The sequence below is a fragment of the Saccoglossus kowalevskii genome, chromosome 10 (genome assembly GCF_978046115.1).
Source record: "Saccoglossus kowalevskii chromosome 10, keSacKowa6.1, whole genome shotgun sequence".
Classification (NCBI taxonomy): domain Eukaryota; kingdom Metazoa; phylum Hemichordata; class Enteropneusta; family Harrimaniidae; genus Saccoglossus; species Saccoglossus kowalevskii.
The window spans coordinates 19820947-19836531 of NC_140650.1; the positions used below are offsets into that span (position 1 = coordinate 19820947).

Sequence of the window (15585 nt, forward strand, 5' to 3'; positions counted from 1 at the left end):
TTGGCCCGATCTTCAACAAAACATCACCCGTCTACAGGGCAGGCGACTGGAAAAAGACACTGGTGTTCGGTCGAAACGGCGGAAACAAAATCGTCACTCCCAGAATAACTGCAAAATAACGATCTAAAGTCGAACCATTCGAGCCACAATATTAACATAAAAATGACTTTCGTTGCATTTGACAATGATAAACTTACCGAAAAGCCGTGTTATTCTCGGTCGCTAACGTCGGTATAATCCGCCATTTTATTTGAGTGTGTTTGCCACCCGACTCTGCCCGGTGACGTCATCATGTGCGCTATAGAAGGAGGTATGTGATTCGTTGACTAAAATCGTCGATAGTGGGTCTCGTTGAAATCTCGTTACATAGGCATCGGCTCAGATGTAGGTTGGGCAGAATTTAAAAAAAATCACAAAATCAAAATCAAAGTAAAATAATAAAATAAAAGGGCATTAATAACAAAAGTAATAAAAAATAAAATTAAAATAAGTTTATAGCCACAATAATTAAAGCCTGTACACTACATCAGATTTTAATCAGATTGATTTTCTCCCTGCTACAACAATTTTGTTCTTGCTTATATCTGCTCTCACAATTCAATATTCAAGACAAGTGTTTGGAATGTACATGCCAATTCATGTCTCCAGTGGTATTTGGTAGTGCCACACCCTCTTTTCTTGGCACATGTGTTCATCATTATATTATTGGTTGAGCTGCATATCAGTTGATTTATGACTTTGTTGAACTATTGTGTCTCAGAAAACACTGGTATATTTTTAATATTTTGTTCATTTTCTTCACAGAAAAAAGGAAATAGTTATAACTAAAAAAGACCGAGTTACATATCTCACGATTATTGCCGATGCCATGTGTACCCCCAACTTTAAGTAAGTAATAAACTATTCATATTCAAAAGAGTTGAATGTCACTAATTTTGAGTGATAATATAACCATTAGATAGTTAGGCCAGACTTTTTTTTATTCCTTGTTTCTCGAGTTTTTATAAGGAAATTTTTTTGATTAGGGCGGGAAAAAATAAATTCTTTTTTTCCATTAGATTTGTGTGATTCTCAAAGAATTGTAAGCGAGATCATTGATCGGAGAGAAAAAATAAAATAAAATTTTATTCCATGATGATGTGTAACCTTGTTTCTCATCCGCGCGAGACTTTGTTACTTTGATCATGGTACTCCCACAAAAATGCAACTTGGGTTTGTTACGCGACAGGCGAAAAAAAAATGAAGATAAAAATAATTTTTTTAAGAAATTTTTTGCACTTACAAGTTGGTGGGTGCGAGAAATTATGCTGAAAAAAATGTTTATTTTTATTTCATTTTCGGCTCCTGTTCATTCGCCGGGTTCGCGAAACAAGGGATAATAAAAGTCTGGCCTTACAAGAATATTATAAATTATTCAAAATCACAATCAGGGGAATGATGATCAGTATATAGTAATGGTCAGTAGGACCACAGTACAGTATTCTTTGTTGTAGTGTTGTCATCATCACATTATGACTATACATCTTTTCTAATGTGTCAAAATCTGGTTATAAAGGTAACCAAAATGAGTGTGCAAATACCTGTGTGATCCATGTTAAATGACTAATTTTATATCATTAAATCTAAACAAACTCAAAATTTTAAGATACTGTGAGTTATTTTAGTTTGGCCAGAGTTGTTGATTTTCCCCAAACTGCGCTATTGGGGAGATATACATAAAAACCATGGGGGAAAAAATTGTATTTTCTTTCGATTTTCTCTGATAAATAAAGTTTCACTATAAACTAAGGGAAATATTTCAAATATTTGCAGTAATTCATGTTCTAATTTTCATTTTGTAGATCTACAGCTGATTTTCCAAAGTTTCTTGGTATCTCCATGGAAACCTTTCTGATAGCCTGTGATGACCCGGAACCAGACGTTAGAATGAATGCAGATGAATGTTTGAACCGAACAATCAAGGTACTCACATTTTGTGTTTCTGGTAATTTAATCACATCAGAAAAATCATACAATATTAACCCCTTCTATATTTACTTCATATTGAAGTATACCCTCCATGACAACAAATTAGTAGCTATGACCCAAAGGTCATTCTGAGGTCATCATGGTTGTACTGCTATTGAATCAGTGTACCATGTCAAATTCGATCGGAGCTATTGTTGTCATGTTTAATACCAGCAAAAATTGACTACTGTATTTGTTCTATTAGAAGCACATCTCCAATAGAAGTTCATATAGCCTAAAATTACATTTGTTAATGAATCATTAAAATATTACTTACAGTACTCATTTCCCCCAACCTCCCCCCCGCTTCCGGATTTCGATCGCTTTTTTTTCGCTCGCTTTGTTCAATTCGACCAGACAATTTCCTCTTTTTTTCCGACCGTGCAAATCCGGAAGTATCCGCTCGCTCACTCGCTTGCTTGCCTGACAGCGCAACTGCCCGCATTTACAGTTCATTACCTATTGTTTCATGTACAAGTGTATCATTTTTGTTTTTATGATGTTAAAAGAAGAATAAATACAATCAGAAATTTATAGAACGACCGTTGAAAAAATACGGTGGATCACACTGCCATATAAAATTGGTAATAATACATACGCGTAGTAATAATGTCCACCGTAAACAAGATCGAACCAAACGCGTGAAATCAAATACAACACTGACACAGACACAACTAATATGAAATAAAACTATCTATTTTTGGTGGAGAACGAAAAACGTCTACTGTAGAGTATGGTATTCGTCGAGTAACCGTGTGTAGAATGACGGTTGCCTTGCACGCATGGTTTGGGTTTAACGCGGGTCAAGTTGTTGTTATGTAAATCCATGGCACCTATAACAATATTGAAGAATATCTGCAGGAATAGTAAGACTGTGAAAAAAACGACCAATCGATTGTTATAGAATGACCGTACTGTACAATTTGCCAAACAAATACAATAATTGCAAATGTAATGTCGGCTGGCGCCCATCTTACTTGTCCGAAGTTATCAATGGAGATCGCGTTTTTTAAATAGGCGGCTGGCAAGCGGACTAACACGCTACATAAACTTGTTGAATTACAATTATGGTTTTTATTTTTGCGCCCAATGTCTCGTTATAAAATAAAGGATTCAAATTTTGCAGGGTATTCCGTTTTGCAAACTCTGGGCGAAATACTTCCATGAGCTGTACGTAGTTCACTTACAGCCAAAACAAAGTCAGCTTGTACATTAAGTTGTGAGACGCGACAAAACAAACGCTGCCAGTGATAGATTTTGTGAATAAAAGAACAAAATAAACGCAATCAAAGGCGCCGACCACATGCGTTGCAAATAAATAGAACGGGTTGCCTAGAGGAATCGCACCTGCATCTCGAAGACGTCTTGGAAAAATTGAAAGATAAAAAAGAATCAGTGTCGGAACCATTGACAATGTTTGCATGAAAAATCCCACGTGAACGTTCGTGTTTTTTTTGCGTATCTTTAGGAATACTCAGTTACAAACACTATGGTACCTGAATTCCGATTAATTCATAAATATGAATCGGTAAGGGTCAATTTCCTGCAATCCTTCAAAATAGCCTTGAGTGGAGATTGAATTTACCTCCGAAAATCTTTCTAACGATGACCTGGAAGATTGCCATGATTGAGTGCCACAATTTCTGTTTTAAGATTTATTCGGTATAATAATACAAATGTTCACCCCAACAGAGGTGGACATACAGTTTTAGCGGCCCGAAGAGCTCATTGTCAACCGAGACGAAGCACTACGATAAAGAGTTTTCGTTCCCAATAAATAATAATAAAAAAAAGACTTCCCGTTCCCGACATTATGAAATTCTTTCGTCTTTTCTGGGGGGAAAACCCTGATAAAAAAATGATTAGAAATTAAGAATAATTCATAACGAATTGTATTCCATATGTACCCATAAATTATTTTCATAATTACTGATTACACACGAATATTACAGAAAAAAATAATTTGCTATATTATCTATATTTGTGCCTTTTATTTGTCTTGAATTGTGACTGAAAGGAGCTGGATGAAATTACAAACTATGTAGTGTGTTTGACAACTCATGTACAAATAACTTTAATAAATATGATTTTATTTGGTAAAAATATTGTATTTTTCTACATAAAAACAAAAGTCTTTATTACCATAGTGTTGTTGGTAATAGTTGAAAATGAAACATCCACGTGAACCTGCTCATATGAGGTCGAAGGAGTCTCTGTTTTCAACAGTCGTATACATGTACATCTAACTGCGTCATCGCTAAGTTTCCTTGGTGGACCACGAGCTCTGTTCCTTGTTTGCACGTTTTCATGTTCACACAATCGCAGACATTATTTGTAAGGGTGCCCTTTGAAATGGCACATTTTTTCCATGTTTTAGCGAGTACTTCGCGGGTATATGGCTTGTTCTCACATTAGCATAATTTTTCTACATGCATTTCTCATTTTTTGCACTCTAATATGTTGTTGTTTTTGTCTTTCTAAACATCAAGTTTATTTTTGATTAAAATTCAACGAGATCGTTTGAATTTTAAATTTGGTGACGATTTGAATTTATCCACTTTTACAGTAATCAATATTGCGTTCCAGTTCGAGTTGCTAGTAAATTACAAGCCTGATTTACATTTTTCTTGCGGTGTTTTTCGTCAACGTATTAAATATAAGTGCATAATTATATTGCGTAAGTGAAAGCGTCTGATGAGGCTGTGTCACGATGCGTTCTATTTATTTCCAACGCGCGTGGTCGGCTCCTCTGATTGCGTTTATTTTGTATTTTTATTTTCGAAATGTATCACTGGCTGCGTTTTTTTTGTTATGTCTCGCAACTGAACGTCCAAGCTTACCTTGTTTTGGCTGTAAGTTTATAGATACAATGTACGATCATCGTTACTCCAGCGGTCAGTTGGCAAGCGGACAATGTTTCTGAAGCCAGCCATAGCAAGAGCGAGCGAACAAATGCTAGCAAGCGTACAAAAGCGAGCGAGCCAAAAAAAGCGGTCGGTTTCTGGTCGGAAAGCAGCGAGCGGTCGGAAATTAAGCGATAAGCGAGAGGTTGGGCGGAATGAGTACTGTATTTTTAACATAGAAACATCTCTGTAAATTATGTAAGTGCATGTGACCAAAAAATATGACCAAAAACATTTTACTCACTGCTCATTTTGATGTTGATTAAATTATATGCAAATTATAGTGATAAATTAACATTTTTTTTTTCTCAAAAGACTCTTTTGGAAACAAATCTTGGAAGACTGCAAGTTGAACTTTATAAAGAAATAAAAAAGGTATGTATTTTATTTATTTTTTAAGGGAAAGCTGCCATAATGGCGCTATGAATGATTGTTGTGCATTATTAGGCACTGAACTCCCTATCCTAGAATTTCTGAAGATAATTTGGGTGAAATTTGTTTTGTTTTGGTTGACTACAGAATAATGCATCTAGGAGTCTGCGTGCTGCTTTGTGGAGATTTGCTGACTTGGCACATTTGATAAGACCGCAGAAATGCCGACCGTATGTTGTCAATTTAGTGCCGTGCATACAAAGAATAGCGAGAAGACAGGAAGAACCGATACAGGTAAAATAACACTGTATTTTAGCATAAAACAGATGTTATAAATGTATTTTTTTTAGGATGAACAGCAATTCCTCAATGTTTTTAGTAATATTTGTATTCAACGATTATATTTAGGTATCGCTTGGTACGTTTATGTCGAAGATTCTGCCAGTCCTTGGGAGGTTTACAAATGACACCGAAGTCAAGGTGAGAATTCCACCAAGTTGAAAATGTTCACTACGTTTGCTATGAATGAGAAATTTAAATCTTATTGGTGTCAATGTTCGAAGCACATGCACCCTTTTTAGTCCCCGTTCGGACGAAGTTCGAAAACGGGGACTTATAATTCGGTCTCCGTCTGTGCGTCCGTGCGTCCGTCCAGAGTCATTCCGTTCATTCTTTGCATGTGCCTAGTACTTTATGTAGGACATATGCACATGCAGTGGTTTAGCGATTCGATTCAAAATGGCCGACTGGCAGCCATCTTGTTTTTTGAAAATAGTGTATTTTGGACATGCTTTGGCAGTTTTCTTTCAAACTTGGTACATAGATTATACATGTTAGGATACATGTCCATGACGATTTATTTAACAATTGCATCAAAGATGGCCGACTTGCAGCCATCTTGTTTTTTGAAAATGTCGTATTTTGAACATGCTTTGTCAGTTTTCATTCAAATTTGGTACATAGATCATACATGTTAGGATACATGTCCCCAGCCGTCCGTGAGTTCCTGAGTCTGTGCGTCCGTGTGTCTGTGCGTCCGTGCGTCAGTCTGTCCAGAGTCTTATTTCAGAATCCTGTGAACCGATTCTGTTCATTCTTTGCATGTGCCTAGTACCTTATGTGGGACATATGCACATGCAGTGGTTTAGCAATTCGATTCAAAATGGCAGCCATTTTTTTTTTTTATATGCGGTATCTCTTTATGCGTGCTCTGTCAGTTTTCATTCAAATTTGGCACATACATGTACTTTATACATGTTAGGATGCATGTCCATGTCAATTTGTTTCAAAATCTGGTCAAGGATGGCCGATTGACAGCCATCTGACTTTTTGGCCTTACTACTATATTTCCATAATTTATTTACCATTTTCATTCGTATTTGGCACATACATCATACATATCAGTGTGTTTCATAATCAGATCAAAGATGGACGAATATTTATTTTTGGCCATATTACTACTACACAGAATACGTGTTTTGATGTAAATAAACAATCTGATGTATACGCCACTTGGAACTCAAGTTTCAAGGACACGCTTGCGACAACCCCTCTGCTTTAAATATAACAAGCACAAAGAGAACTTTCCAAAATTTAACGGGTACTGTGTCATTTTCAATGACTTGTTTTTTTGTGCCAGGCGACAGTTCCAGACATTGAATGTCACTGTTGTCTGACTTTTTTTTTTTTGTAATTGCAAGTGCTAGTTGCTGACACATAGGGCATTTTGTCACGGAAGTCATATTCATGTTTGGGACTACATGATAGGGATGTGTGGCAATCTCCCAACAAATGGCAATTTTAATGCGCTATTCTGGCATCAACCAGGCTCGGTCGAACACAAGCACCTGCGGACCTTAACCAAGGTTCCCCCAAAGTTGCATTCATTAGTGAATGAATCTAGGCCTGTGGAATTGGCCTTCCCATTGAGTCTGTGGCACACTCACCCAGGGTAAGGGTCGATCCTTTTGATGTTCAATCTAAGGTAGGATTTGAATTTGGGTCTTCCGATCATGAGTCTGATGCGACAACCACTATGCTAACAGTGACCGGTGGTAGCATGCACTTTAACACATTGCTTCCCCAAAGCTCCACAGACAAACTAGAATCAATTGGAACATGCAATGCAATGTGTTATTTCAACATCTGAATCATCAGTTTCATGAACTCTAGGAAAACATACTTTCTAACAAATCTGTATATGTGCATTGAGAGATTGCATTGAGATCTCAGTAAAATGGATACATCCGATTAGACACACAGGTTAAAACATGCGCTGGTGCAGCATCCGAGAACGGCCAGAAACCCAAATGACGAGATGTCAACTTGATATCAGTTTCTTATTTTACTGCAACTGTATCATTTGTAGACGTGTTTCATATCATTTTGCTGTTTAACCATTAGGTTTTATTATTATATACATAATCTTAGGTTTTACTGAAGACTTTTCTGCCAAATTTAAAATCCACATCAGCGGCTACGAGAAGAACTGCGTCTAGTTCATTATCTGCAATCTGTCAACATTCCAGGAAGCCTCCAGTGTTTTATGCATGGCTTGTCAATGTGCTCTTGGGTAAGTCATTAGTTATGCAATTTGGTACAAGGATTCTGACATAAGTCGATATGGTTCTATTAGGCTTGAGAAGTTGCCATGGAAACTGGATATTCCAATTTATTTCTCCGTGAGATTTTCTGCTCATGTAAAGATGAAAGATGAAATATTGAGTGTAACCATTGAAACAAAATTCATTATTATTATCTATTGTATATATATATATATATATATATATGTATATGTATATATATATATATATATATATATATATATATATATATAGTATTTATTTAGAAATTTTAATATTAATTTAGTTTTTTAATAAATTCATGAATTTTGATCCAGAAATATAAGATGTTCAAAATTAGAATTGATAGAATGGTAATGAATTCATGATAATGGTGGAGAAAAGATTTGATGCAAATTGATTGTAAGCTCTGCGGGCTAACGGCCGTTACCTGCAGAATATCATGGGTCTGTGCAGTTTTTTGTTCACACAAATTTTGGGGCAAGAATCTTTTCTTTAGCCATATCTCTGTCATCCCTTCAAGATACAGGTAAAATTGATGACAAATGTTTATTCATTAGGCATGGTAATACCGATCCATGAAGAAAGAAAATCTCAAGTTTTACTCGGCGTACTGTTGTGTTTTCGTCATATTATGCCACATTTAGCAGTGCAAGATGAGAAAGATCATGGTTTGAAAGGTAGTTTTGGCATTACTCGGAAAGAAGAAGAATCTGGTGTCAGTACAGAACAGCTGATCCAGGTGATAGTTCTCACATCTCCCTCCGTCATTAAAAAAGCATAAATTATCCAATTTATAAGCCAAATTATAGCAGTTGTGCAGGGATCCCGAGAACTATTCATCAGATTTTAATGAAACTTGGTACATGGGTGCTCTGAGATAATCCAGATTGGTGTTTGGTTGCAATCTGTGCATATTAATTACCTAATTAACATAAATTAGCCAAATTATAGCAGTTGTACAGGGATCTCGAGAACCATTCATCAGATTTTAATGAAGCTTGTTACATGGGTGCTCTGAGATAATCCAGATTGGTGTTTGGTTGCAATCTGTGCATATTAATTACCTAATTAACATAAATTATCCAATTTATAACAATTCTACAGGGATCTCGAGAACCATTCATCAGATTTTAATGAAACTTGGTACATGGGTGCTCTGAGATAATCCAGATTGGTGTTTGGTTGCAATCTTTGCATATTAATTACCTAATTAACATAAATTATCCAATTTATAACAGTTCTACTGGGATCTCGAGAACCATTCATCAGATTTTAATGAAACTTGGTACATGGGTGCTCTGAGATAATCCAGATTGGTGTTTGGTTGCAATCTGTGCATATTAATTACCTAATTAACATAAATTATCCAATTTATAACAGTTCTACTGGGATCTCGAGAACCATTCATCAGATTTTAATGAAACTTGGTACATGGGTGCTCTGAGATAATCCAGATTGGTGTTTGGTTGCAATCTGTGCATATTAATTACCTAATTAACATAAATTATCCAATTTATATTACAGTTCTACTGGGTTCTGTCTCGGGAATTCTTCATCCGATTTTAATGAAACTTGGTACCGATACTTATTTTGGTGTTCCGGTTATAAATCACTGACCTGATAAATTTATGGTTGAAATCTGTGCATAAATTTGCATATTTATAAGCTAAATTTAAGCATTTGCATTGAGATCACTCAACAGATCTCCATGAAACTTGGTACATAGGTGCTCTGTGATAATCCACAGACCTTATCATTGTTGCAGTTTTGCTGCAATCCTTACATAATAATTACCTGATTTTCATCAATTAACAAAATTAACAAAAAGAAACTTTATACATATAGGTGCTCTGAGATTATCCACAGACCAACTTATTTCTGGATTGAAATTCATTCTTATTAATTACCTAGTCAATGTGAAAATATGTTCATTTGAATTTTGACGCATAATTAAGAAAGAAATTACCAAAAAATACATCAAAAGTTGATTGAAAAATGTTGCACTAAAATCATTGAAAAATTAACCCAGTAAAACTTTTGCAATTTTTTATGAAAAAATGTAGCATCATTAGATATTTGCAACATGTGCCAGTTATAAACTCTGTCCAGATTTTATGGACTGCATAGAACTAATACTTCAAGGCACAGCATTGTAATAGAAACAGTACATGCTTAAATATTACAAGTTTTAGTTGTGGTGGCCTCAAATACAATTCTACTAATAATGTCACTTGTTTTGTAGTATACTCCTTGTATTCTCTGTTTAATAACTAGAAAATCCAACCAATCAGGCAACAGTATTATGATATTGTTGTAATATGCTAATTAGTTTGATTATCATTTCAGATATACGAGTTGGTTCTTTACTACAGTCAGTTTACAGACCACAATGTTGTGACTGCATCGCTGGAGACATTGTATCAACTGTTGCGCACCCCTCACCCACAGTTGCTCAATCTGCTTCTGTCACCACAAGGCATCAAGAGGAAAACCATCTTTGTAGAGTCTCTTCCAGAGGGATTGCCAAGACAGAATACAAGTGACCAAAACTTGGAGGGTAAGAATTTGTTCTTTATTTATAGGCTTATCAAAGCTATCAGTAGTTGATATTATGGCGATTGAATCATCAAAAAAAAATCCTGGTCAACATTTTTTCAAAATTCTGGTTAAATCCTTAGTCTCTGATTATATGCTAAAAACTATTCAATCAAATTGAAATGGCCAACTGGAGGCCATTTTTTCTTCCAGGTAAGTCTGATTATCAGCTAAGTCCTCTTTTGAGACCAGTTGGTCAACATTTTTAATAATTGAGGAATCCCTCCAAAATTCCAACCTTAACCAAGCTTATGAAGTGACTTTTCTAGATTGTCTCTATTATTATTTTTCATTCTGTTTTTCTAATTAAAAAATTAAATTAACTTTTGGAATATTTTTGTTTGCAGGTCAGTTGAATAGAATATCATCAGTGGCGGCTGAGGATGAATCAAGCCTGGAAGATTTTCAAGATGAATCTATGGAAGCAGAGAAACTTCCAGGTGATCAGACTGATACCATGGCAACAGATGTTGGTGTGACTTATCGAGAGGATGAATTAACAACACCTTTATCACCAGTTGATGGTCATGTTTATTGCAACGTGTTTCAAGATGACAGCGATATGATTTTACAGAATGATAGCAATGACGCCACGTACTCCAATGTTGAAATCGGCGATGTGGATGAAGATTTGTCACCACAAGAAGATGTCTTTTTGAGTCATAATACAGTGAAAGAGAACTTCGCTGGTGAGAACGCTGGACTGTTGGGGAAAAGTAGTTCGCTGCCGGGCAGTAATACGGACATCAGGGTAAATATCAGCCCATCTGGTGATAAAGACCGAACACCAGATTCAAGTCGATCAGCAACGCCAAGAGAAGCTGGCAGTATGGAACACCTGGATATTTACTCTCATTCCCGGGAAAGTTCCAGCAGTAGCCTGACAGCATCTGGCACTGCTAGGATTAGGGATGGTGACATTGGTAGCTATACTGATAATGAAGTCCCATTAGTTCACTGCGTTCGTTTGATGTGTGCTGCATATCTATTAACTGGGTATAAAAAAGGTTTGATTCCTGATAAGTTAGTGCGTGTTAGCGTTAAAGGACTGGCGTTAGGGTGTGTCGGGAATGCTATCAGTTTGTTTCCGAAAGTCTTCTTTGCTAAGTTATTCAAACCAGATGTCAGTGGTGAAAAGAAGGAAGGTAAAGTTGTATTTTTCAATTTATCTCAGAAATAAACATATTACATTACGTTATCTTTCATTTTCATCTGATCACAGATTTTTACTATTACCCTACAAAGGGCGGTGATTGTCCTGCAGCAGATGTTTGAATTTTGTGTTAACAGACATTGTATTTTACCTGTGTTCAATAGGTCTACTTAGTATGATGAACTTTGCTCTTTAGATATTGCCACTAAGTATTTCTGTGATTTTTACAATTTGAGTTCAGTCCTAAAGAACAAGTTACACTGGAGCTACTGTGAATTCCTGTTTTAAAGACCTCACAAAAATGATCACTTTCCAGACATTCTTAATTGAAAGCCATGTCATCTTCAAATTTTGCGTAAACAATGTATTTTACATTCATTATATACTTTGCATGGAGTCCATATTCAACACGGCACATGGGGCACATATCGAATACTCTGCACGCGACCATTATCGAATAGGGCCCATAACAAACACTTCATATTGGACCAATATTCTGCATAAGACCCTTACAAACACTATGCATTAAACCTATATTAAACGCACCACATATTTAACACTTGGCATGGGACCCATATCAACATGTAAATTTATGATGACTCAAGAAGTTTTAAATTGATTTTTAGTGATATATTTTTCATCAAAAACATTTTGTTATTCCTAATATTCATTTTTAATCATGTTTTCAGATGAACAGCTGATCCGTGATATTCTGCTCTATATACGCCACCTGGACCCCCAGATGAGAGGCAACACAGCAATTCTGATTGGCCAGTTAATTAAATCGGTCGTTATTGAATCCAAATATAAATGTGATTCATGGCTGCAAACAACATGTGAACAGTCACAAACAAGTATGTACACCACATTTTATATGGCTATTAAAGACAGTATTAAAAAATGACAGTTGAATGGTTTTCAACATATTATTTGTCATACAAATTTTTGTCGTAATGCATTTATTTATTTATTTGTTATAAAAATTTATTTATTTTTATTTTATTTATTTGTTATTGTTTATTTAAATGACCTCAGTGTGTGATCATCTACAAACAGGTATGAGTCAATTAATGATGAATTTACATAATTATGAAACTTTATAATCATGATTATGATCTTGTTTATCTCATGCTCCTTATATGGATATTAAACATTTGAAAATTTGTTATTTCTTTCCTCCAACAAATACGGTAAGTCTTAACTAAATAATTAAAATTTCAAAATTGTATTTAATTTTTTTTTCTGTAGAATTTGTACCCTTAGATGAATTGATATCCTTATTGATATCTGGACTAGAAGATGATTTTTCTGGGGCAAGTAAAAGCGTATGCAGTGCAGTAAAGGTGAGTAACCATAGTGACCATCTTTGATTTGTCATTGGAGGCAAGTGTCTTGATTTAATAGTGAAACCCAATTTCACAACTATTTACTTGTTGGATTGAAATCACAATAAGAAAACACAGTAATAAAAATTATGAAAATAACAATGGTATCAATGACTGCTTAATGCATTCCCATCGATTAAAAGCATCCCTTTACGCAGTCACATTTGGCATTTCAGCTCTGCAGACCAAAGTGGATACATGGCAATCTCTGAACATATACATATACATATAATCTCATACATTTTCTCTGGTCTATAAATAAATAAACAAACAAAATTTAAAATAATAAAATAAAATAGAATAAAATTATATGACAGACATTTTTTTTCAAACAAACAAACTAATTTAATTTCAATCAAATTATATACCAGACAAAACAGCAGTTTTTATTACTGAATTCATTCATTCACTTTTTTTTGTTATTTCAGATATGTTTACGTCCATTGTGCAATAGTATCCATGGAGATTTGGGATTAAAATTAATATTATCTTTATTACCATTGAGCGATAATTCCTATTGGTTGGTAAAAGTTAAATTATTGGATGTTTTGTCATCTATCGATTTCAAGTAAGTATAGGTAGTATTGACAAGTCATCTCTGGGTAACAGTTGTGGATAATGTTATATTGCAGTGATCTCGCTAGATCTGATTTCAAGTTATCATCTGTTTTTTAACCAACATTGATTCTAATAATCTTAAAATATTTCAAAATACTATAATCTAGCTGTCACTTGGCTGTTGGTGTTTCTTTTTCTTTGCTTGAATTTATTAATTTTATGAATAAATATTAATTATTGCATTACTTTATTATCTGAATTTTATTAACCTATATCCTGCCAAACGCATGCACTTTTACATTGACTTGACAAGATAAGCATTAACGTTTTCCAATTCAGATTTTGATGCAAAATTGATACAATTTTATTATGTCTAACACTACCATACATTGTATACTGAAAGCTCCACGTACATACCAAAATCAATGGGTAAAAAAAGAAGGCAGTGTGTTAATGGGTATTTAGTTTATGTGTCTAAGCTGCTATGTCATAGTGACATCAAACTTGTTGATAAAATAATTAATATTTCTTACAGAGTTGTACATTTTCTTGAAGACATTTTTCCGGACACCAGAAAAGGAGATAATCATTTTGTTGGAGTAAGTATTTATTGTCGTTGTAATGTTTATCTAGTAAAATTGCATTAATTGTTGATAATCCCCTGACTATTTATTGATGATCAGAGTATACAATTACCTAGTCAGTAATGGAATTTACTCATTTATTTCTTATAAATGTATTACTTATCAACAATACTATTAAAATATTACTCTTTAAAGAGTGTATGGCATACTAACAATTTTTTGTTCCAGACATCACAATGTAGCTTGTTTCTTCTTGAGAATGGTTTGATCCAAAATGAATCACATATTTCAATGTTCAGCTGTATGATTATCCAATTATAGCTCGTAATATTGCTGATTTTGTCTTCCATCCATTATTGCTATGACAGTAACATGTAATTTTTGTTTGAATAATTACTGAGCAAGTACCCTTCACTAACAAATGTCACAATTAAATAAACAGTCTTTAATTGGTGGTAATGCCAAGAAATGAGCATTCATTGTTCACTAGCCATTTTTCATGGCATTGTTACCAATTTGACCAAGTTCCTTATCTGTGTTATTTCTCAACTCTCCTCTTATATTTTCTCATGATGTATTATATTCATCAGTCATGACCCTTGAGTTTTTATGTCCTCAGACTATCTCTGGTTCTATTCCTTATGTCGTCCTCATTCACCAATTAGATACCTGCATTATTAGCGTTCCTTTCCTTTGATACCCCAATGTGCTGTCCACATTATCTAAAGTTTTACAACCATCCACTCTACAACTTTTTACCTCTGTATTTAATTATTCCACTACGTTACAATTACCTGGGTAATACAGTCTGCGAACGATTTGTCACCATGGATTCATGGCTCAGTTTGGTAACACTTTGCCCTTGTCCTAAGGCCAGTCAAATATGACGGAACGCCAAAGGAGATAAGGCCTTAATGGCGCCTACACACACACACACGAGTCCTCACAGACAGCTGCCTCACTTAGCACCATGCTGTAATTGTCATGATCTGAGTCACTGGTTACCTACATCACGGGATAGGTGACTTAAACGTGAGGTTTTTCTTGGGCCTCAATTGAAATTAAAAATTTTGTTACTTTTTTCAAAAACGTACAATTGGGTCTTATATTGGGAATTATTCTGTTTCAGAGGCTTCAGCTTCAAGGCAGAGTAATTGAGAATGTAATAATTCAACTCCTATCAGATGAAGATGCAAGGGTGAGGGATGCCTCTGCCAAAGCACTAGTAGCGTAAGTATATGAGGAGAGGGTCAACGGTAATCGGGGAATTCATTATTTGATCAGCAGAACTAAATTTACCCCGACAGTCAGATATTTTTACTAATCCTTTTCATCAATTGAGTGATTTCTGGATTTATTTTAATGGTTGTCCCATATGAACAAAAAGTGGTCATCCTTGTTAGTAAAATGATTTGTTTGTGGCATTGTAATCACCAGTTCAAG

At 34.9% G+C, this 15585-nt stretch overlaps 1 protein-coding gene across 1 annotated transcript in view; it reads left to right on the plus strand.

Annotated features, from left to right (window-relative positions):
- The window catches only part of LOC100329031 (huntingtin), a 51527-nt gene that overhangs the window by 3128 nt on the left and 32814 nt on the right, over positions 1-15585 (plus strand). Inside the window, exons 2-15 of the mRNA XM_085504340.1 lie at positions 805-888; positions 1842-1962; positions 5226-5285; positions 5430-5576; positions 5691-5762; positions 7713-7854; positions 8425-8606; positions 10214-10424; positions 10810-11607; positions 12305-12469; positions 12864-12958; positions 13429-13568; positions 14094-14157; positions 15272-15372. Of these exons, the coding sequence (XP_085360466.1) occupies positions 805-888; positions 1842-1962; positions 5226-5285; positions 5430-5576; positions 5691-5762; positions 7713-7854; positions 8425-8606; positions 10214-10424; positions 10810-11607; positions 12305-12469; positions 12864-12958; positions 13429-13568; positions 14094-14157; positions 15272-15372 (2382 nt within the window). The remainder of the gene's footprint in view (positions 1-804; positions 889-1841; positions 1963-5225; positions 5286-5429; positions 5577-5690; positions 5763-7712; positions 7855-8424; positions 8607-10213; positions 10425-10809; positions 11608-12304; positions 12470-12863; positions 12959-13428; positions 13569-14093; positions 14158-15271; positions 15373-15585) is intronic.